This window comes from Triplophysa dalaica, chromosome 8 (assembly GCF_015846415.1).
Source record: "Triplophysa dalaica isolate WHDGS20190420 chromosome 8, ASM1584641v1, whole genome shotgun sequence".
Taxonomy (NCBI): domain Eukaryota; kingdom Metazoa; phylum Chordata; class Actinopteri; order Cypriniformes; family Nemacheilidae; genus Triplophysa; species Triplophysa dalaica.
The window spans coordinates 10,829,954-10,853,953 of record NC_079549.1 but is presented as its reverse complement, the minus strand read 5'-3'; the positions used below and the strand labels follow the sequence as shown (position 1 = coordinate 10,853,953).

The 24,000-nt window shown below is 36.6% G+C and overlaps 2 protein-coding genes across 9 annotated transcripts; one reads left to right on the top strand and one right to left on the bottom strand.

Moving 5' to 3' along the window:
- Positions 1–252: 252 nt before the first annotated feature.
- cryl1 (crystallin, lambda 1) lies at positions 253–12,872 on the bottom strand. 3 transcript variants are annotated; one of them, XM_056754174.1, is made up of 9 exons: positions 12,688–12,872; positions 11,892–11,999; positions 7,596–7,722; positions 6,768–6,929; positions 5,561–5,755; positions 2,653–2,745; positions 2,010–2,118; positions 760–866; positions 253–650 (listed from the first exon to the last, which is right to left on the bottom strand). In XM_056754174.1, exons 1-9 carry the CDS (start codon positions 12,726–12,728, stop codon positions 552–554), a joined length of 1,041 nt encoding a protein of 346 aa, XP_056610152.1. In that variant the 5' UTR covers positions 12,729–12,872; the 3' UTR covers positions 253–551. The 3 variants fall into 3 exon arrangements, with proteins under 3 accessions (XP_056610152.1, XP_056610153.1, XP_056610154.1); XM_056754175.1 differs by lacking the exon at positions 2,653–2,745; XM_056754176.1 differs by lacking the exons at positions 11,892–11,999; positions 12,688–12,872 and adding an exon at positions 8,695–8,795.
- Positions 12,873–13,028: 156 nt separating this feature from the next.
- ift88 (intraflagellar transport 88 homolog) lies at positions 13,029–23,948 on the top strand. 6 transcript variants are annotated; one of them, XM_056754168.1, is made up of 29 exons: positions 13,029–13,165; positions 13,469–13,558; positions 13,645–13,707; positions 13,801–13,860; positions 13,949–13,990; positions 14,153–14,206; positions 14,285–14,348; positions 14,448–14,517; positions 14,612–14,702; positions 14,806–14,910; positions 14,993–15,095; positions 15,909–16,023; positions 16,122–16,353; positions 16,672–16,742; positions 16,854–16,940; positions 17,020–17,119; positions 17,476–17,562; positions 17,670–17,856; positions 18,004–18,112; positions 18,893–19,043; positions 19,172–19,287; positions 19,410–19,462; positions 19,558–19,623; positions 19,711–19,817; positions 20,230–20,290; positions 21,199–21,243; positions 21,616–21,663; positions 22,666–22,779; positions 23,536–23,948. In XM_056754168.1, exons 2-29 carry the CDS (start codon positions 13,472–13,474, stop codon positions 23,655–23,657), a joined length of 2,610 nt encoding a protein of 869 aa, XP_056610146.1. In that variant the 5' UTR covers positions 13,029–13,165; positions 13,469–13,471; the 3' UTR covers positions 23,658–23,948. The 6 variants fall into 6 exon arrangements, with proteins under 6 accessions (XP_056610146.1, XP_056610147.1, XP_056610148.1 ...); XM_056754169.1 differs by lacking the exon at positions 13,949–13,990; XM_056754170.1 differs by lacking the exon at positions 21,616–21,663.
- Positions 23,949–24,000: the final 52 nt, after the last annotated feature.

Here is a 24,000-nt window from a genome sequence, read left to right as displayed (position 1 = left end):
GGTTTTACATATGCATTCATTATCAGAGGGAGTTTTTGCTGTACATTTTTTTATTAAACATTGACTTTTAATGTGTTTACTGTATCAGTTAAATGCTTTTCTTTTACTTTTTTAAAAGCTAACATGCAGTTACATGAAGTCATTTCTCAGTGACATGAAGCTGTCATCACTGTAAAGTTTGCTGCAAGGTGGAAATAAAATAGAGCTAAACCTTCCGGCGGGGTGGACCATAAGGACATGCCAACTAGTGAATTGTTTGTATTTTCCTTTTATTACACCATTAGCAAAAAAGTGCTTCAATTGTTTCAATGAAACTTTTGTAGCAAGAACAGACTTTAAAAGATCCTTAATATATCTTTGTCAACATTCTACGTATAATTATATGAAAATGACTGCATGTTCACTCCCTTAAACCATTTAAGGTTATGTTTTGTTACAGTCATCTTTTAATTATGATGTTGATCTTCCATGTTGTACTCCAGACATCATTGGCTCAGATGATTTACAGTATACCCACTTCCATTCAGCTATAGTATCGTATGGAGAATGCATCATTTCTTCAGCTTAGCCAGACCCATCAGCATCTGATCTCTTCTCTCTCTCCTGCCTGTGAGGTGCTCCTGATCTCCAGGGATCAACTCTGAGATCTCCTGAAGGGCGGATTCAATTTTCATTTTAGGTTGTAACAATGACGCATTTTTACAACAACAGACTTCAGAGTTGTGCAACAAATTCACAATAAAGACACAATTATCATACTTTTGTAATTCTAGCTGCTGCCTCTCCTGAAAATTCTGGAACAGGTCCAAAAGTAGTAAGAACCCTTTTGATGCCCTCACTGTAGCGCTGGAGATAGTCTTCTATACCTGAACAGACAAAACACAGAAAGCAGTCAATGTAACAATTAAAAGATCTATATCAAGATAACACACCAAGAGATGTTTAGAACTGACTACAAAATAGATGACACTCTTTGTGATATAACCAACCGTAGCAAAATTACAAAATGATCAACAACAGAATGTGGGTAGAGTTGATGAATAAATCGTTTGAAAACTTTAAAAACAAACTGATAATATTACTTTGTTTAATATTATTAATATTTATTTCTTCATATAAATAAGAGTGATTTATATAAATGTTTACAGTCACACCTTAGGACAAATTTGCATCAGTCTGTCAACTGTGACAGACTAGGATGATTCAGCAAAACAATGCTTTAGTGTTTACTTAGTTATTTTCAAGCAGAACTTGAGTATCTGGCACTTGAAAGGACTGAGTGCTTTTTCGAAGGTTCTTAGCAGATAGAATGTGCACCAGCGAAAGTTCAGCCACAGTTCTTGCCTTTTATTCTGAGAACAAACCTGGCCATAATGCAATGTAACAGGAGGCTCTTTACAGGGGGCTTTTTTATCATTATGCAAAGTACTGTAACACCTCACCGTTAATACGAGTAGTCAGTACTGAGGCTGGTTATTAATCTGTCATTATCATTAGAACTACTGGTTTCACATTGCAGGGCAGAGTTCATGGGGGGAACAGGGTTATCCTACACATTTCACACTGCCCTCTGATTTTTACCACGAACATGAGATTTTAACATGTATGTGGATTTACAAACGTTTGTGTGTGAGCTTTGCGTCCAATATGCACCCTTAAAAAGTGCATGAAAAAGCCTTTCTTTCACTGAGCTCACAAGTTTTCTTTTGTAAAATTTGCATTGGTTAAAGGGGTAGTTCACCCAAAAATGAAAATTCTGTCATCATTATCTCACCCTCAGATTGTTTTAAACCTGTATACATTTCTTTGTTTTGCTAAATAAAAAAGAAGATATTTGGAAGAATGTCAGTCGCCAAACAGATCTCATCCCCTATTGACTCCCACAGTATTTAATTCACTACTATGGCAGTACATGAGGGATGAGATCTGTTTGGTTAGTAAAACAAATTGAGTAAATGATAACAGAATTTTCAGTTTGGGGTGAACATTCCTTTTAGAATGTAGCTTGCCTTCTGGTGCGTTGAGATGCATGGTTTCAATGGGGCCTAGGAAGGCGTAGCGCATGCCTAGGCCCTCTGACATCACCAGATCAATGTCCTTCACTGAGATCACACCATCCTGGACCAGGAAAATAAGAGATTCATTTAGTAATGCATGTATCATACACTTGGATCGAAGACATTCTCGTGGGTAACTAATCTTCTAATCCTGAAATCACAACTTCCTACTTTGTAGTTTGTCTGGCAAACAAGGTTTGGTCAACCTCATTGGGGGAAATGGGAGGCTGTCCGATCCCATCCAAAGAGTACTAAAGCTGCTCCCACCGTATAGGGTTTCTCTTATCATTTAACTCAGTGTCCTCATAATAATGGGATCGCAGGAGAGGTAAGTGTGGTTGTGCCAGGCTTCGGCCCACTTTGCGCTCAGGTTACCTGTGACTACAGATACCTGCTGCCTGACTGTGCTGAAATCAAAGCTTGGATACAAACTGGGTAGTGGGGGACAAGTTTAGGAGGGGGACAGGGTTGTCTTTGTTCATTTCCTGTGGGCAACAACGAGGCTGTTATCTTGGTGTCGCCAGGCGGCGGACTGGCTGGGGTAAATGTGAAAAGAGTCCTTTCCTCTGCGGTAATAACCATGGCCAGCCATTACCTTTCCCAGCTGCTCTACTTTCCAGAACTGGCTCTCTCTCAAAGGTCCCAAATGAACTCCGAGCTGGAAATCTATTGTGGGGTAGCCTTCAAACTTAAAATGTGAAACACAAAAAAGGGTCAAATCTTATTTTGATTTGCACAAATAAAACAACTAAACTACGAAAAAGGACATAGCACATCTACACTCCAAAACGAACAGTGTAAACTAACATCTTTCAGACCTTTCATTTAAAATGCTTAAGCCACACTTTGTTAGTTATGTTTAAAGCCTTCTGGCGATATCCGCTCCAGGTCAAACTAGATTTTCAGCAAGATAACAATTTAAGAACAATTCAAATGGATATGGGCACGGTACATACACAATGTCACAACAACATACACTGTCAGTACAAACCATGTAAAACATCAAACTCAAACACTTTTCAAGCTGAGCAAAAGATCAAATGTCTGGAGACCAGAACAATGCTGCTGAACACAAAAGTGCGCAGCAGCTAGAGTGACCACAATGACCTCTGAACAATTATTAACGTAGACTAGCTTCTACTACATCTTTTAAATACCACAAACCAATACTAATAGTGTTTACGTGCTGGTTTAACTGGTTCATCGACATTCATCTTCATTTAAAGCCTGGCCAGACAATACCATTTATGAGTTATGCAAGCAGATTCTTCTTAAGTTGCTGTAGAAGAGGAAGACAGCGTTTCCAAATATGTTACAGGGGCTGTCCCAGCGCTAAATGATTCCGTAAATGAACTGCATGCGGCGAGTGAAACTGATGTCTGTTTTTTGTTGACAATGTGCTTTAGTTCAGCCTACCCCTCCCCCCTGCACGCGCCGTATGGTTTCAGAAATGATCGTAAAGCTGTATCTATCTTTTATTAATGTGATCAAACTAAATACTCTTCGAAGATACAAAATATGCAATACTACTCTATAGATACTCTAGATTAATATGAGATTGGCAGAAACCGCGTGTGTTAAGGCCGCTTTGAAGTCCTCTTTTTAAATATAGCAGATTTTGCTTTCATAAACACTTGAAAAACTGAACATTCACATATTTAAAACACTCACCAATTCATGGGTAGTCCATTCTACATGACCACATACTGAAACAAATACATGCTGCAATTTTTTTTTAATACACAGAACATCTTTAAATTCTATCACACCCAGGTGCATCATTGGTGGCTCCTGTCTAGAACTGAAACGATAGGCTTGTCTTTCAATGAGTCACATCTTTCATTTTGAAGTTCATTACTTATTACTTAACATGTAAAGAAAGTTCCAACACTGCGTGCCCTCTGAATGTCTTACATGACATTATGACATTGCGAAGAACAGAAATGACTAAACTAATGAGAACCTATTATATTTTCACAACACCATTATCACAGAGAAAGATTTTACAATAGCTGTTTTTTGTCTTTAATACTGCACCTCATGTGCCTGACTCACTACAAATGCTGAGAACATGCTTCAGGGGTTAAAGGACAGTTTAATCTTCGAAAAGCAATTGGATTTGTTTCTACAATTGTAGGGTTATTTGATCCAAAAATTAAAAACTATAGTTTTACAGTTATCATTTACTTAACCTCATATCATTACAAACCAGTCCAACTTGCTTTCTTCTGTGGAAAGCAAAAGGAGATGTTTTTTGTAGAACGTTTAAGTAAAAGTGGAAAAACGTATTTTATTTAAGAAAAATATTATTATTTGTATGATTTATTACTATATTTAAAATCTTCAGAAGCCATACAATAACTTGGTGTGAAGAACAGATTGAAATTCAATGTCATTATCAGGAAATCTTTGCCTCCCTTGCTTTCAAATCTCATACACATTTGTGTATATTCAAAGTGACTTGTTTGTATTAAATGCCATTTATTCTTGTAAGCTATTTCAAATTTCTGCGTTTCAGTCACTGGTCACTGGTCTAAAAAAGGAGTAATCTGACTATGTTGAAAATATTTATTTTTGTGTTCAATGTAATAAAGAAAGTCATACAGTTTTGCAACAGAGTGAGGGTAAATAAATGATAGCAAAACTTGAAGTTTAAAATGACTTGTGCTGTAAAAACCTTTTGGTCTAAAAAATTACCATAAAGCTACTGACACATCATTACTCATATAACATTTAATTCCATTTTATCCTTATAATCCAGATTGATCCCTGTAGAAAGCGGAAAATAATAGTGTAGATGGTAGTAGATAACTCAATATATTAAAAAAATATGAAAAATTATCTTTCTAGTCGTTTCTTGTCTTTAAAGAAACAACTAGAACGACTTGTCTTGTTCTTTAATGTAATGACTTGAGTCATTTTAACAGCAATCAGCAATTCATTTTGCAACAAAAATGTTTAAATCCTGTGACATTTCAAGCTGACAATGAGGTATTCATTATTTGTGAAAGTGCTCCCGTGACTTTGCTTTTTGTTTTTAGTTCATGGGCTTGGTTTTTAAAGTGGATCATGTTCATTTGATACAGCCTGGGACAAAACCACCAGTGTGAGGAAAGATAAGCTGTTTGAAAGTCTCTCAAGAGAAACACTGAAAAGACATTGTATCATTTTTTTCAATCGATCATTTGTAAACACAGTGTGATAAGACTGTGATGTTGCAACAAATACAATAAGAGCCTCTATTATTTCCTCACTCACTCGCTCACTCACTTGCTCACTCACTGATCCCTTTATACATTTGTTTCTATTAACCTATAAATTCATAAGACCAACTGACTTTTTAAGAGGAGTTTTTAGGAGTGCACTGATCAAAGCCATAACAATTTAATGAATGAAAGAATGTTGCAATTGAAGGTGTCTACAGTTAAAAAATTATTGTGCCGGGTCATTTTACATGTGTACAATGTGTAAGCAACATGTGTTTGTTTCACGACTCAACCAACCTGAACCAGCCTCCAGGACTCTGCTATGATTGCATACTGAACCCGGTTCAACGCAAAACCGTCAATCTCCTTCCTGAGACGCACAGGTGCCTGACCAACATCGGTCATCAGTGAATATGCGACATCCATGACAGTTTCATGTGTTTTCGGGTGTGGCACCAGCTCAACCAGACGCACATAGTATGGAGGGTTTACCTGTGAATTAATGATCAAATAAGCAGTTAATGAAAAGACAAGGTCACTGTATCTATGTGTTTGCGATAGCTAGAGATAAGGCCGTAGTTTAAGACTTTTTTCACTATGAAGGTCTTTCTCTCTGCATGCCTGCTCACACACGTGTGGCATTCAGGATTAAATATTTACTCAAAGCAGGTAAAAGTGAACTATTTGCCTCAAACTGTTTTGAAGGACAGAAACGTATCGAAGACGGTCCTTCATATGAGTTTGGAGTGGAATTGCCCTTGGGTAAAGCACAACTCAAAGTCAGGTGAAGACAAACTTGAGGACCAACAAACTCATCCAACCCCATTCTTCCCCTTCAAAAACATGTGCCCCTACGGCTTACTAACAAGACAAACTTGACATAGCATGTAAATACTAAAGCGAAACTGAAATGTAGTAAAATAAAATCTAAGCCCGCCATAAATGATACTGACCATTCCAAATGATAAAAGTTCTAGTTTGTATTAATGTTAGCAATTTATTTAAAGACAAAACACAGTAGCATTATTTGCATGGTCAAACTTCATTCAACCCAAAATAAGCACTAGCTATAAACACTAGTTTATAAATATGAATTAATGTAAATAAAAGGCTTGCAAGTTGGAATGATTTAGTCATAAAAAAGCACAGAGATCATCCTGGTGAATATTATATTTGAGACTATACTCAACCCAAAAATGTTTTGAAATACTAATCCTCAAATTGTTCCAAACCTATTTCTAAGAATGTTAGCAACTGAGATGTCTACTACATAGTATATATATTTTATAGTTAGACTATTGTATATATATATTGTTTTGTTCTGTTAAACACAAAATAAGATATTTTGAAGAATTTGGGAGACACCATTGACTGCCATTTTTTGACCACCCCAGAAATCTCAGTTATGTTCAACAGAACAACAAAATCTATAAAGGTTTGGAACAACTTGAGGATTTTGGGGTAAAGTATCCCTTTAAACTCACAGAATGCAGTGATCACTAACCGGATGAGATATAATACATCGAGTTTGGTTCTTGACCCGACAAAACACGTTGCTTGGCATCAGGCAGGAAGTAGAGCTACTGAGAATCACGTTTTCTGTGACAAGATTCTCCACCTCTTGAAAGACTGTCTGCTTGGCTTCCAGATCCTCAAACACACACTCCTTTAAAAAAAAAACAGAAATGACAAACAGACAAAATAACAGTTAGAATGAGGAAAAGAAGACACAAGGAAGTGGAATATGTGAATCCCACAAAACTTGATATCTACGTATTAATATCTGCTCATTTTAACTGTTGACGAAACAGACGTGAATATTCACTAGCAAGAAAATCAAAGACTTTAGGACAACATTTACAAAATAAAACCAACAATTATACTAAAAAGGACAGCAAAACAATCAATCAAAATTGGTCAAAATAGCACATACCAGGAATTGATGTCATGGTGATGTCTTTATAACTGAGATGAAAAGAAACTGTCCATAGACACATTACACCACTAGCACACAGAAAACAAGCACATTCTCACATCTAACAGAGATTTTGTGCCTAAGTGATAAATATTCTTTAATACTGAAACCTTTACATTTTATGCATTTTGCAGACGCCTTTATCGTAACGCTGACAAACCTGTCCGGTTTCATGTGCTTTGTACAGTGACTAAAGGATTAAAGCCAGGAAAAAGATTGATTTGGTCATCGTCACGTGATCACTCATTCTTCTCCCTTATGTTCTTTCTCACAATATCATAACAGGAAGATTTTGGCCTCTGTTTCCCAGTCTCACTTTCAGGTCAACAGGAAGTCATGTGTGTAGGGTTTAAGCACCTGGACAAAGTAGGCTCCCTCTAGAGCTTGCTGCAGGTCATCATGACTGCTGAGCAGACTCAGCTGCTCTGCCGCGCTGAGATTTCCTCTGAGCATTCTGGCCTGCTGAAGCTCCACAAGCTGTTTCCTGTGACATAAAAACACAGTGTTCACCATTAGGTTTGACAATGAATGCTAATTCTGCTTAAAAAGCGTGGGCAGGCGTTTAACATTTTTGTCCAATTACTAAATTGTATGAAATGTTTCAATCAACATTTGTGAAATTGTGCTAAACTATATGTTGAACTTTAATTGTAATTGTTTAATGCATCTTGTTGTATATGTATATTATGTGAATTGTACATTATGGCCCTATGAATTTCTATTCGATGGTTAAATCTAACTTTTTTCATATTTATATTCAATTTATCTTAATTAACAGGATAGTAATAAGTGACTGTATGTATGACAGAAGACGATTTGGGTATCATATGTCATTGAGGCAATCACTAATCTAACCAAAACAACTAGATTCATATCTATGAAACAAAAAGCCTAATAGCTCCCTCTGCTGACAAAAGATGTGAAACAAGTAAGTCTGCAACACCCTGCACTGAAACATAACCATGATATAGTTTAGTAAAAACATATATATTGTTGTTCATTCTCTCCTTTGCTTACTCCAGCTTTAATCCTTCTAGTAGCATGGCCTTGTAAACTAACGGTACTGTTTAGCGTGTTGACAAAATGTTATATGCTCTCCTACTTGTAAGTTGCTTTAAAAGCGCCTGCCAAATAAATGTAAATGTACGTCTAATAATATAATTTAAGTTACAATTCTTTCATCATTTAGCTACTCACTCACATGTCTATGGAAGTAAAATAGTGCCTTATGTGTTTGAAGCAAAGAGACGTGCTGAAGAGCACTAACTGAAAAAAAATGCATTGTATTAACAGTTCTTGCATTTTAAGGTTCTGCAATTCAATATGGTTGTACATTTAAGCTGTGAATATTTCAAATTGAAAAATTTCACACTCAGTTTCACTGTCTAAAAATTAAAAAATCAAAATTCACCTTTTAAATTTCATTAAAAAAATTGAACTTGTTTTTAAATACAACCTTTAATATTCGACGGATAATTTTCAGTCCATATTATTTCGATTTAAAAATTCGCTTCCACAAATTCAGCGGTTCAAATTCGGCTTGAAATTCAAAGTTTCACATCCGGGAATCCCAGGAAAAGCAATAGAGCGCCGATTCTACAAATGCATGATCTCTTCCTGCTGCCTGACCGCTTCACCAGCAGGTGGTGTAAACTTCTTAAAGGCTTTAAGGCTTCTTAAACATCATCAAGAAAAAAAATTGACGTTTGTGCTGGCAGCTTAGCTCACCACTATTAGCCCTAAAGGACATGGAGCATGGGGACAATTCTAGGTGTCCTGGAATCATTGGACTAGTCATACATTTTAATTTAATTATTTTAATATTCTACCCGATCTCCTTGTACTGTCTATCTAGAGTACGAGTTTATGTTTGTATTTGGCTTGCTATTTATAAGCATTCATTACGTTTACGTGCATATGATATAATAACATTAAGTAATTTAGCAGCAGTAAGCATTTGTATCCAAATTAACTTCAAAAGAGGTCAGGGAGCAATAAAGCGATATTTCATACAGGAGCAAAACAATATTGGTTAAGATGGTATGGGTAAATTACACCTGCGTATCAAATGCACGCAAATCTCTGTAGCTCGCCACATACAAACATAAAATCGTGCTATTGATAAGCACCATCTTAAGTCATCAAATAATGCTTTGAGTTTCGGGGATGAGAAAAAATGGATATATAACAGTGCTTTACTAAGCCATACTGTGTATTGAGTTTTTAAAATAAAATAAGTTAATTTCATGAAGCTATTTGAATGACACATGCGATGGTATATGATTAAATGTGCCAGAAAACAATACAACAAGATTTTAAACCATTACATTAGGTTCATAACACGATCACAATAAGCTTAACGATTCAAATGAAACTTTTTATTTTGGTATAAAACTAAATAGGAAAAAACACAATAAATATCCATTTAAAACTGACTACAGTAGGAAATGAAAAAGTAGTGCAAACAGATATAAGAACAAGCCATGAACTATTTTATCACAACGTAAAATAATCTACAATATAAATAACCAATTAAAAGTAAAGTATTTTCTTCAAAACGTAATTGTAAAATATTTTTAAACGTAGGATATAAATGCTTAAACTTAAACAAACTAATAGCCACTTAGAAGAGACATATCAACGGAAACGATTATGCCTGTTTTTCATCTGAAATCTCTGAGGTCAGAAAGAAAAATATAGCCAAGTATAGTCTATTAGGCTAAATGAACCAATGAATAAAAAACAAACTGAAATACTGCAATAATAAAGACACCTACCTACGCATCTCATTCAGTCATCATAAGTTTAAAGAGGGTAAACTTGATCGTTTATCTGAACTGTACACATACATTTAATACACTTTGCGATGATGTGTACATGTCTGTTAGAGATCCTTATGGTTCCCAGCGGCTACGGGTCTAACAACACGTCTACGTTGACAAAGATCGTGTCCGATATGGCATTGCGTCTCTAGTAATTTAAAATGAATTTACTTTTACCGAATCGACTTGAAAGACAAAAATTGAATCAGTTTAATTGTTATGGAATCAACAAATATTTGTTAAACCAAAATTTCCAATACATTATTAGATTAATACCGTAATTGACATTTTTGCATTTTATTAACAGACAATAAACTCAAGCAGTTTGTCGCACATTTTGGGAAACACCTTCTTACAGCTGTTAGATCCATAACGCCGCGTGAGGTCTCTTTCTTGGCTTCGACCATACATTTCGGGTCTGTTCTGGCTCTAAAGTACGTGATGTATCTGTTCTATCTGGTCAATTTTATTTGGCTTACTAGAGAAGTTCGCTTGGCTAAAAGATCGGGTTTTCTATTTTGTATTAACATTTGTATCCAGCATTTTCTGAGTATCGCAAATTAAAACAAGATCATGTGAGGAAAATTAAAAGAAAGTCTGTAGAGATTGCTTCTATGTCATATAAACAGAAGCACTACTGAGAGAGTTGCATGTTGAAGTCGGAGCAGTTATCAATGAGATGCTGGTTAAGATCTCAGTATTTGACCGCTTTAAACAGTTAAACACAGTAAATGTCCTGTAAATGCTGATGATGCATAATATTTATGTGAACATGATGTGTTGAAGTAAAACATAACCTAATTCATTTTAGCCAGAACAGCAGGAGATTCATAGTCGGAGCAGAATAGGCCTAGTGTGTGTCTGTGCAAACTACTGGCAGTGCAAGCGTCAGTTAAATTTCTGAAAATGTTGATGATGTTTAAGAAGCTATATATGAGAACTAAATTCACTTAATCGAGCAGATGAAAGGACTCTGTGGCAAACATTTAAAGAGTATCTTCATTTCTTGATTTGATCTACGTCAGAACCGACTTACACCACCTGCTGGTGGTGAAGCGGTCAGGCAGCAGGAAGAGATCATGCATTTGTAGAATCGGCGCTCTATTGCTTTTCCTGGGATTCCCGGATGTGAAACTTTGAATTTCAAGCCGAATTTGAACCGCTGAATTTGTGGAAGCGAATTTCTAAATCGAAATAATATGGACTGAAAATTATCCGTCGAATATTAAACGTTGTATTTAAAAACAAGTTCAATTTTTTTTATGAAATTTAAAAGGTGAATTTTGATTTTTTAATTTTTAGACAGTGAAACCGAGTGTGAAATTTTTCAATTTGAAATATTCACAGCTTAAATGTACAACCATATTGAATTGCAGAACCTTAAAATGCAAGAACTGTTAATACAATGCATTTTTTTTCAGTTAGTGCTATTCAGCACGTCTCTTTGCTTCAAACACATAAGGCACTATTTTACTTCCATACATGTCATTCCAACCCTGTATGATCTGTATTCCCTCTTCAACACACACAAAAAGATATTTTGAAGAATGTTGAAAAACAAACAACATTGGTCCCAATTGACTTCTGTTTGTATTGAGACAAAACCACTAAAACATTTAGCAAAATATCTTCTTTTGTCATAAACAGGGTTGAAAATCATGAAGTTGAATAAATGATGACAGTGATGTTGATGTGAACTATCCATATCACTGCTTTTAAAATGTTCACCGTTGAATCTATTGTCAATAGAGGACAAAGGTTAAGGAATGCAAAAACCAAGGGGATATTGATGACCACGATCCATTAATTGTTTCTCTTGTTTTCTACTGACTTGATCTCTGAGATGGCCGCCGAGGCTTGCCCTGCTTTGTTGTCGTAGATCTTGACCTTGTATCCTCCACTCAGGAACACCATGGCCCAGGAACGGCCAATGAGCCCACTTTATAGTGCAACATAGATAGAAAGAGAAAAAGACAGAGAACATTGAAAATAAGCCAAATATGTGACCCTGGATCACAAACCCAGTCTTAAGTAGCACGGGAACATTTTAGTAAAAGACAAAAATACATTGTATGGGTCAAAATTATTGATTTTTCTTTTATGCCAAAAATCCAGCCAGATAAAATCCTATTCTAGCAACTCCTACATCAATAGACAGCTTATTTTTTCAGCTTCCAGAACTCAATTTCGAAAATAGCACCCATAAGACTGGTTTTGTTGTCCAGGGTCACATATATAGAATGGGATCTGTTGACATTACAGAAAATGAATATACTTGAAAATCGAATTTTATTTATTTCTATAAATATACTTATAGTACTAATATATAATAAAACATATTACATATTTGGACGAAGCAGGATTCCACATGCTTCAATGAACACAAATTCAAGACATTCAAGTAAATATTCAAAGAGCTGAATATGCATCTATACATAATCCTGTTGGATAAAATCCTTAAATCCATGTATTTCAAGCCACACAGTATACGAGTCGTGATAGATATCGAAACACAAACAGCATTTCATGCAGTAAAGTTCAAAGACCACACAACCATTACTACCAGACTATCACATCAATTCTGCATTGTTTAAGTTTGACAGACTCAATTAAACAAGATCTCTCACCTTCCGACAACAGTAATTGTCTTTTCTTTTAATGAACTCATGTCAAAATCGCGTTTAGAGAAGTAGTCAGATACAGTTCTTCACAGTAGTGCCAAGCTATTATTTAGACAGTTATCATGTGCTTGAAATCAGGGCGGAGCTACGGTGTCTCACATGTGTCAAAATACACTGGTTCTTTCAATCATTTTTCTTCTGCTTGGAAAGCATAAGCTAGTTAACTAGTATCTACAATAAGACGATTTAGAAATGTATATCAGTGATGAATTTACAGCTTTCCATAAACCACAGTTGATGCAACAATAAACAGCGTAACGTTTTGATATCCCCCGTGCGTAGTTTACGGCAACGCTCATCTGTATCCTAGCAACCGGAACAGCACATTCAGTGCCGTTAGCTAGCTGCTGCGCTACTGAAGGGATTTTTTATGTGTTTTTATTTTCATTTATCATTCTAACGTACAAACTCTTCCGTCGAGCAGGTGAGTTAAACTTTTTCTTAATTTACAAATCACAGGCGTTGGCAATTCATTTCCACAACGTTTACGTTTCTTAACTTGAGCTGCTTGCGTACCCTCATGAACTAGCCGAGGCAAAGAACTGTTCATCTGAATTTTAACTAACATTAAATGTGATAATAAAAACTATAAAGCTTGATGCTTCCTTCTCTCCCGACATATCTGTGTCTGGATATATATGGAACTGTCATCATTGTTTTCAGAGATGAGACGAAATAGCTCTTGTTGTATTATTTATACGGGTTTTATGTTATTTCCTTTTCACAGATCATGGAGAACGTGCATCTTGCCCCAGAAGAGGAGGAAAATGACCTCTATACAGGCTACAATGACTACAATCCAACGTTTGACTCCGAGGTAAATAAGAACTTCAACTCTATTCTTGAATTTATTAAAAAGCAACTTTTATTTTTGGATGTATCTTAACTTTCCATTCCTTGCAGGATCTAAACAATGACATGGGCTTTCAGCAGGCAGTAAAGACGAGTTATGGAAGAAGACCACCAGTAAGTGTTTCTGTATCGGATGAAAAGCACATGCAAATGCATTTTATTCCATAAAGACATGTACTGTAATCCATGTATTAAAACATTTTTTAGATGACAGCAAAATATCCTGGCACTGCTATTGGAGGGCGACCAATTGGAACAGCTTATGGAGTAAGTAAAGCATAAATATTCAAACAATGTTTGACTTTTTTTTTTAAACATAGACATATAATATGTCAGAATCAATGTATGTACATAGGAAGAACGCTGTCAGGTCAGGAAAGGTGTCAGACTCTTACAGGTGAGAGAAGGGGTAGTAGAAAAAAGCAAGCATAATTCTGGGTCAGGACATTAAATTTAGTTTGCAATTTTCAGCTTAACCTGTCAAGAAGTAACTATGATGCTGTTGCACAGTATATTGATGCTATGTTGTACATTACTCTAATTTTCTATAATATTTTAGTCTCGAATGCCTATTGGTACTGCAATAGGAAGACCGATGACCGGAGCTGTTCAGGTGGGTTTCATTTTTGATCTTTTTCGTTTACATTGCTTGCCTGTGTTCATCATCAGTGTGTTTTTGTGTGATATAAAGGATGGTGCAGCCCGTCCCATGACTGCTGTGCGTGCAGCAGGATACTCTTCATCACTGGCTAAAGGTGACTTCATTAAATTCTTTTAAACTTATTTTTGAACTGTATCAAACCTACCAAAAATTAGTTCGTGAGACGGTGTCTTTATATAAATGGTATTTCTAGGCTCAGCGTTTGATCCGCTGGGACAATCAAAAGGACCAGCACCTCCGTTGGAGACAAAGAATGATGACACGTATGAGTTCCTTTGTTCTCGTAGTCCCACATGGCACTTTTAGTTTTACCGAAAGACTGCCACAAAAGACTAAAAATACTTTCTTCTTGTTTAGTCCAGAGGAGAAGATAAAGATCATGGAAAAGAAAGTGAATGATTTAATAGAGGAGAGCTGTCTCGCACATGCACGTGGGGATTTACAACAGGTGGGTTTGTTTGCTATCAACCCTCAGCAATTCTAGCACACGACACATCCTGAGAATAAAAGTGGACTTTGTGAAAAGATGCTGATTTATCATTATTCTACAGTCTCTAGAGAAAGCCAAAGAGGCAGGCAGGAAGGAAAGAGCTCTGGTGAGGCAGAGAGAACAAACAGACACTGCAGACCACATCAATCTGGATCTGACTTACTCGGTGAGAATCTGCATAAAACGTATACATTGAATTCTGTCCTTCTTACCGAACATTCATATGATACCTTTTCTGTTCTATTTAGGTGCTGTTTAATTTAGCCAACCAGTATGCCAATAATGACATGTATACAGAGGCCCTGAACACTTACCAAGTCATTGTGAAGAATAAAATGTTCAATAATGCCGGTGAGAGGATTTCAAAATTGTTTTAAAGAGTAAATATTTTGTGATTTTTAAGGTCCTACTGTGGTTTATGGAGTGTCAAACAACAAGTGTACGTACATACAAGGTGTAAAAACACTTAGATTTTCTAATAATAGGCAGTTATATTACCTTCCTTCTTGGCTGACTCTCAAATGATTCGTTCAGTGATTTGAATGTCTAATCTCCTCCTTTCTGTCAGCCTACTCTGATGTCAATGTTGTCTGATGTCCATTATTTACCTCATTTGTATGTCGATTTGGATAAAAGCGTCTGCTAAATGACTAAATGTAAATGTGATTGGTCAGAAGGTCTAGTGTGCTGTGATTGGTCTACCCCGTACGTAGACGGGCATTACACCGAGAACTGAACTGAATTTGGAGTGATTCATAGTCGACTCCTTGTTCCTCAAGCCAATCATTTGTTATTCGTTCCCTTTCGGCTTTACAACTTGGCAGACTGCTTACATTCACACACAATTATTACACACTGCATGAAATGTAATTTTAAGGACATTGTAATAGTTACTTTTTAAAAAAACAGTATATATTAATTATACACTAATATATTAGTACAGTGTTCTACTTATTTTCTACTTTCATTAAAAAAAAATCTAAGCTTCGTAGACTGTGGTAGGCAAAGTGAGACCAGTTGTACTGCACCTATACATTGTTGTTCTTTTGTTTCACATATTGCTTCTATTGTTTTCCCCTAAGTCGCTTTGGATAAAAGCGTCTGCTAAATGTAAATGTATTGAACCTTCCTTTGATATAATAAATGTTTTTCTCTCTACTGTAGGACGATTAAAAGTGAACATGGCAAATATCTATTTCAAGCAAAAAAACTACACAAAAGCCATCAAGTTTTATCGCATGGCTTTGGATCAGATCTCAAATGCCCACAATGCAATGAGGTAAGTGATACTAAATCTAATGAACAGCATGCATATATTTTATTCATTTAAACAGGCAGCAGGTTTTAAAAGTGGATTTTTTTTCTTTCATGCTGTAGGATAAAGATCATGCAGAACATTGGGGTTGTGTTCATACACATGGGTCAGTACTCAGATGCCATAACCTCCTTTGAATACATCATGAGTGAGAGTCCCAACATAAAGACAGGGTTTAACCTCATCCTGTGCTACTACGCCATCGGAGACCGTGAGAGGATGAAGAAAGCCTTCCAGAAACTCATCAGTGTGCCTCTTGAGATTGATGATGAAGACAAGAATATCTCTCCAAATGTGAGTGTGTAGTTAAAGGAATAGTTCCCCTTCTAAATGAAAATTCTGTTATCGTTTACCTTGTTGTTATTTTAGACCTGTGTGATTTTCTTTGTCCTGCAGAAGATAAAAGAAAATATTTAGAAAATGTTGGTCACCAAAAAACAGTGGTCCTCATTGTCTTCTATTGTAAAAGAAAAACCAATACAAGTCATTTTTCAAAATATCTTATTTTGTGTTCTGCAGAGGAAAGTAAGTCATACAGGTTTGAAATGACAAGAGGGTGTCATACAAATTGACTCTGTTGTTTTCTTAAAACGTTTTAATTTTTTAATTTAGGATGACCCTCATGCAAACATGGTAATTGAGGCTATAAAGAATGATAAGCTTCACCAGATGGAAAGGGAGAGGTATTCTAAAGCATGCTCTTAGATCTATAAGACTACATCTTTTTGTTTAAGTATTCTACTTCAGCGAATATACATTGGTCATCAGAAGTTTTCTTTGTTTGTTTCACCTAGGAAAGCCCTAGCAGAAAAATACATCATGACATCAGCTAAGCTTATCGCCCCAGCCATAGAATCATCATTCGCGGCTGGGTTTGACTGGTGAGTGATTGATGTATTCCACGGTGAGGTGTCATCCTCTTCCATGAAATGTCCCTCATTGACTCTGGTACCTTTGCAGGTGTGTAGACATAGTGAAGGGTTCACAATATGTGGAGTTGGCAAATGACTTGGAGATCAACAAAGCTATTACTTACTTAAGACAGAGGGACTTTAAACAGGTATATCTGCAGACACACAATGGGATGATATTGCTTTTGACTTACAGTATTTCCACAGAAAAGGGCCATAATGCTCCTTGTCTGTGTGGAACCCTTGTTTCTGTCTTTTTATACAGTACACATTCAATTATCTGTGTTCTTTTGTTTTTATTATCTGTCCATCTGCATGACTCTTGAGGCTGAGGTATGTGTTGTTGGAGAATGTGTGTTTGTCTGCTCTAGGCCTTGTGTACACGTGTGTCGTTTATGTTGTGTTGTGTTATATTGCTTCACCCATTTTATGTAGCGACACATGAAATGTAACTTTTTATTTTGCAAATAAATGAGGATTTTTTTTTTGAATGATTCGCATTTAGGCAGTTGAGACTCTGAAGATGTTTGAGAAGAAGGACAGTCGGGTGAAAAGTGCTGCTGCTACAAACCTTTCCTTTCTCTACTTTTTGGTGAGTACAAAGCTATGGAGTATATTCCTAAAAGAACCGAGCATTGATGTTTGTTACATTGTGTTAAGACGTGCCCTTGTGTACATCCGTTTGTGTGTCTTCTTCAGGAAAAGGATTATGATCAGGCTGACCGCTATGCCGAGTTGGCCATGAGCGCTGACCGCTACAACCCTGCTGCCCTCATTAACAAGGGCAACACTGAGTTTGTAAAGGAGGACTATGAGAAAGCAGCAGAATTTTATAAGGAAGCTCTTCGCAATGATTCGTCCTGCACTGAGGGTCTCTATAACTTAGGTGCGTCGTGACTTACGACATCTTTGAATGAAAACATGAGACAGTCTTTTTTAACTAGTTCTTTGTGGAATACGGAGCAATTTTTTCATCTTAAATAATATATGAAAGTGTCTGTAATTTAGTACATTTCTAATGTATCCTGAACAGGTTTGACCTATAAGAGACTTGGTAGACTAGAGGAAGCTCTGGACTGTTTCCACAAGCTGCATGCTATCCTCAGAAACAGCGCTCAAGTCATGTACCAGTTGGCCAGCCTGTATCCTTTATTAGACTCCTCTTAGGGTCTTATTTTAGGTGCTGACCACTAAATTACTGTTGTTGTCCAGGGCAACTGATATTGCATAGGGCTTCTTACCGCTTTTGTAGGCTTTTTTAAATAATAACCAGCTCATGGTATCTAAAACTACAGTACTTAAAATTAAACATGATATAGAATTTGAGCTCAGGTGTAGTTTAATTTTAAAGGGGTGGTTTGCCACAGAGGGTTTAGTAATAACCCCAGACTAACTAAAATGTTAGAGGTGTCGTGATGCCTTATCTTGAAATATATCAGTGCATTGTTTTGTCTAAAGATTCACACAGGTATGTTTTTTTTATAATATATGTTTGTAGAGAGATTCAAAGTAGGGAAGGAAGGAGACGGGAACCGGCAGACATTTAAATAAACATTTAAGTAGTAATTCAAAAGTAAAAAGACAGCCGGCTGCCCCTCACGGTCGACGGCCGGCGAATACACCATAAATACAAACATAAACATGTTCGGGCCCTGTCCTCTCTCTTCGACGGTCTGGTCGCTCGTTCTCTTATATGCTCCCGATCTCCTATGTGATTCGAGACCGGTGCGCGCACAGCTGGCGCTCTTTAACAATTACTCACCGGTCTCGAACCACGGTCTCGCCCCGCCTACTCCACTACAATGTTTTTAAAAACAACCTAAAAATCCTAAATTAACTAAGCCCTAGTCCTGGTTTAAGAAAAACCTTGACCGGGAAACCGCCCGAACGAGTATGGATGTATGTTCCTTAATCAGATTTAGATATGAGATGTTGGAGGACCCTCACCAGGCCATTGAATGGCTGATGCAGCTCACCAGTGTGACCCCCACAGATGCTCAGGTGCTTGCCAAGCTGGGAGATCTATATGATAATGAAGGAGATAAAACGCAGGCTTTCCAGTACTATTATGAGGTAAAGCATGGGGATCCTTATCTCATTCAAAATTCATTTCATATACAGTATTAATATATGTGTTTAAATAATAGTTTTTGGTGAACTATCCTTTTGACGGGTTTTAAATGGTGTGTTTTTTTGTTCAGTCATACAGGTATTTTCCCTCAAACATAAGTGTCATTGAATGGTTGGGTGCATATTACATCGACACCCAGTTCTGCGAGAAAGCTATTCAGTATTTCGAGAGAGCGACCCTTATTCAGTAAGTTACTCATGAAATCTGCATTTATTATCTGTCAGTATTCTCATTGTTACATCATTCTTGTGTACAGTCAAGTACTTGTACAATACAGATTTTTGTAAATAACCTGACAATAATTTCAGACCAACACAGGTAAAGTGGCAGCTAATGGTGGCCAGCTGTTACAGAAGAAGTGGTAGGAAACTGATTTTAACTAACCTATTTTAACTGACACAATTTGCGAAAATGGACATTTCAAAAAAGTAATTATACACCTTTTTATGTCTTTAGGAAATTATCAAAAAGCACTTGAGACCTACAAGGACATTCATCGGAAATTTCCAGAAAACATTGAATGTACACATCAGAATTTCTACCTTTCATATACAGATTCTCTGTGGTCAAATAGAAACTCTTCATATCATTTGTTTCCATGTCGGGCAGGTTTGCGCTTCCTGGTCAGGCTGTGCACAGATATGGGATTAAAAGAGGTTCAGGATTATGCCACCAAACTCAAGAAAGTCGAGAAAATGAAGGAGATCAGAGAGCAGGTACTCTGTTCATGCTTCTACTTAAATGTTGGCTTCTTTGGACTCCTTAAATGGAAGAAAATTGTCGTGGGATTGAAGAGTGACCAAAAAAAGCTAGATCCCACATATCTTTTGAAGGAGAAACAGCTGCCTTTAAATCAAGTTTTGACGTTGAAATATACTGAAATGACCCCAGATGGTTTATCTCCATCTGCTTTGCCAGGAAAACTTTTCTTAATGTAGCTTCCATAAAGAGAAAATGAATATTCTTTCTTATTCCTTGACAATAAACAATAATGATTGATGATAAGGAATACAGCTGTGTCTTATATCATTTGTGAAATTCAAGAATAAAGAGCTTGAAAAGCCTAATATGCATACTGTGTTTACTGTAATGTGGCACTGTAGTGATTCTGTTTGTCTGATGTCTCAGAGGGTGAGGTCTGGGAGAGAGAGCAGCGCTCGGAGTCGGAGAGAAGGCAGTGCTGGAAGTGGTGAGGAGACATTTTTGATTTTATTTGAAAAAATCCTACTCATTATCTGTATCAAATCCTCTTTTCCTTACTTGTAAATATTTTTTTAGTTTTGGGTTTTTAACCCAAACCTATCATTTCCTTCTCTGATCAGGAAACACTTCAAACTTTACACTCACTCCCCCTAAGAAAGCCACTGGTATGACTGTGACGTAATTCATTTTATTTTCCCTAGATAGATTACACACTTTATAGAACCTTATCCTCAGTAGAGTTTCGGTTGTAGTATGTCAAAACCAATAGAAGATATGGTACTAGTAATAGTAAATAAGTATTTTGGACAATCGGATGTGGATTTAATCTCAGGTGATATTCAGTTGGGTGCATCAGGTAGTTCTGAGATTAAAGGTGATTCTGTTTCTGATACAGTTTAACATTCATCTTTAAGGATGCAAGTGTTATCGGCCATCTAACTGCTCTCTTATTTTAATATTTTCTTCTCGCAACGCATTAGGAAGTGGGTCAAACCCAAAAAAGTCCAGTTGTACAATGACTCACATCTGCATGTAGAATAGAACAGACATGGTGTTGTAAAAGCAGTTGTGAACAGTCAAAATAATGAAGTAAACCCACACTCCCTAACTGTGATCTTAATGATGAGCTATGCTGTAGTGTAGAGCAATAGAATTAAAGTAATTATGAAAATATTGTATCCTGGTATTGTATCACATTGTCTCTGTGGTTTTGTGTCCACACAATGGAAGTCAATGTGGCCCAGTCTTGTTTGGTTACTAACATTCTTCAGAATATTTTGGGAACTGATCTGTTCGTTTATCTTTATTTTTCCTCAAATTTCATTTTTTTAGTAATCTGTTTCTGTCTGTTCTATTTCTCTGTTTATCTTCTCTTCATGGCTGTACGCCTGAAAGGGAGCAGCTCAAGCCCCATCACTACCCCTCCTCTGAGAGCCAGTGGTATGACTACACACACTACAGATTACAGACGTTTATGAGCTCTTCTTTTACAACTGTACAACAGGCATGGCGTTCTGCTCACAAATAAGCTGTCGCTACTGTACCCGTGAGTGAGCCTGGCTACATTGTGCTCTGCCGTTATAACTAAGCTCCACAGACAATGCTGCGTTTATTTTTAGTTTTATACAGTGGGAGACCATTGTGTTCAAAAAATAATCCACTGCTGTCTTCTGATGTTGTTGCATGGTGCATCCTCACTCGTGTAGCCCTCGCCCAGCTCTCTGAGTTCTCTGTCTATCCTCGTTTCCAGCCTCTTCTTATCACTGTCCTCAGAATTCTGTTTTCTTCTCTTTTTGTTTGTTTTGTCTGCAGTTTCTCGCTCTGAAGCTAAATATAGCCCTGCATTGGAACAGGGCAGAGGTATGTATTATGTTCTGCTTCGCAGCTCTGATCATTAAACCTCTGTGTGGTAAAAACAAAAATGCCTATTTGTTTAACTTAACAGCTACAAGCAGCATGAGTAACTTCAAACCCACTGGTTGAGAGCACTGGATATGCCAAGATGCTCTTTTAAAGCCTTAAATTCCTCTAAATGATGCTGCATCCAAAGATCAAAGGACATAAATTAAATCGCGACACAATAAAACACAAACATGTGGTGTTAAAGCCTGACATTGTCATCTCTGCCAAAACCACTCTTTCCAGAGAATAGTCCTGATAGAGTGTTTCCAGCCCCTCTACTGCTTTCTGTTTGCACAGCACTGAGTGCAAATAAACCAGTAAAAAATGTCACACGTACCCTCCTGAACACCACCTCACCATTTTATTATTGTACTTTAAATGTCCATTTAGTACCTGTTGTGATTCGGAAATAAAGGCAACACTAGTTTTATAAACCAAAAGAATCACTCTTCTTAAACTCTACTTACTTATTAAGTTTGCGTTACATTTGCTCTTGAGTTTGGGAGGATGAACCAGTATATTCCACGTTTTAGGTTAGAGAAGGAATTTTCTTTTTAATGACCTCTGCTTTATAACTGGGAACTTTAAAGATTTTATATTTACCTTCTGCCAGACTCTGGTCTCACGGCTGCCCCTCAGTGCTCTGTTCCTGTCATCCTGTCTAGATGTGAAACCCAGCTGTTTATAAACCCAAATGCTCTCAGTTATGCAAACCATATGATACATGATCAAACTCACTTTACATTTAGTAGGATACCTGTGTACCACAACTTTTGTAACTACAAGCTTGAGCTGTTGCTTTACATTATCTAGCTTTCTAACATCTGTGTGGCATCACATAATGTTAATAACTCTCTTTCCTGTTGTTCAGAACTATTTGACCAAATGTGTTGGGCAATAATTCTCACTCCAGCCGTGTTTGCAAAGTGCAGCATTAACTGCTTGGTTGTGTTTTCTCAGACAGTGGACAGAGCAACCATGGCACCAGTGCCAAGGGTGAGCGGCTGAGTGTTAAACTGAAGACGCTTCCAGGATCCAATGAGCCATATGAGGCCAGCAACAAGCAGGAAATAGGTGAGAAACGAGTCAATTCTTTTATATATATATATATACAATACAGTGAATGGAAACATGATGTTGCAGTTCCAAAGCTGGTAGTGTTAAACCAAGGTGGGTTTTATCCCAAATTTTTATGCAAATACTGAATGGTTCTTTGTTGTGTGTTAATTGCATTAATCTGACCCTGGATCACAAACCCAATCTTACGTAGCACGGGAACATTTTAAGTTCAAGCCAAAAATACATTGTATGGGTCAAAATTATCGATTTTTCTTCCATTAGCATATTAAGTAAAGATCATGTTCCGTGAATATATTTTGTAAATTTCCTGCCCTAAATATTTCAAAACTTTATTTTTGTGAGTAGATGACCAGTAATAGTGCCTCTTATTAACAACTTCAAAGGCAATTTTTTCAATATTTTGGTTCTTTTGCACCCTCAGATTCCAGATATTTAAACAGTTATATCTCCGGCAGATATGATCATATCATAACAACCCACACATCAATAGAAAGCTATATTATTACGCTTTCAAATGATGTAAAAATATTGATTTCGAAAAGTTTACCCATTAGACTGGTTTTGTTGTCCAGGCTAACAAATGTATTGTCAGCTTGTTGAAAATGATAACCCTTGTCTGTTCATTATGGGACATTACTTATTACATTTTCACAATCTTTTCAAATATTTATTTTCTGCTTTGTGCAGGCTGATTTACTCAATGTATCAACTGGCTTGACCTGTACTCGTTTTAAATTCTCAACATTTCAGATGCCTCTTATGTCGATCCGTTGGGGCCACAAATCCAGAGACCGAAAACTGCTGCAAAGAAACGTAATGAGGAAGATGATTTTGCTGATGAAGAGCTGGGAGATGACTTACTGCCTGAGTAATACCAGATCTTAAGACTTTGTCATTCTGCTTTGCAGAAATTCTTTGGATTTAATGTTAATATTGAATATTTGCCCAATACAATTCATTTTTACACTGAGACTACATTTGTCTGGATTGTCCTCGACCAACAACATGTTTTGTTTACTGTATCTGTTGTATATGTTTTATTTTAGATTACCAGCAGTTGTAAAAATATTTAGAAAATATATTCCTTTATTTATTCCACTTCATCATGTAATTATACGCGTTTTAATTGAGTGCACCATATTAATTGCATAAAATAAAAAGAGAATTGTGATGCATATCTTGTCAGTTTGATTAGTAAATGTTTTATGATGTTTG

Bases quoted from the DNA above. Each gene is read 5' to 3' on its own strand.
- cryl1 (XM_056754174.1), bottom strand. From the start codon at position 12,728: ATGAGTTCATTAAAAGAAAAGACAATTACTGTTGTCGGAAG. The intron at 2,746-5,560 runs GTTGGTTGAGTC...TCACATTTTAAG, and splicing joins AGTCCTGGAGGCTGGTTCAG to TTTGAAGGCTACCCCACAAT. The intron at 651-759 runs GTATGATAATTG...TCCGCCCTTCAG, and splicing joins CAGCAGCTAGAATTACAAAA to GAGATCTCAGAGTTGATCCC.
- ift88 (XM_056754168.1), top strand. From the start codon at position 13,472: ATGGAGAACGTGCATCTTGCCCCAGAAGAGGAGGAAAATGACCTCTAT. The intron at 17,857-18,003 runs GTGCGTCGTGAC...TATCCTGAACAG, and splicing joins TGAGGGTCTCTATAACTTAG to GTTTGACCTATAAGAGACTT. The intron at 21,244-21,615 runs GTATGACTACAC...TTTTGTCTGCAG, and splicing joins CCCTCCTCTGAGAGCCAGTG to TTTCTCGCTCTGAAGCTAAA.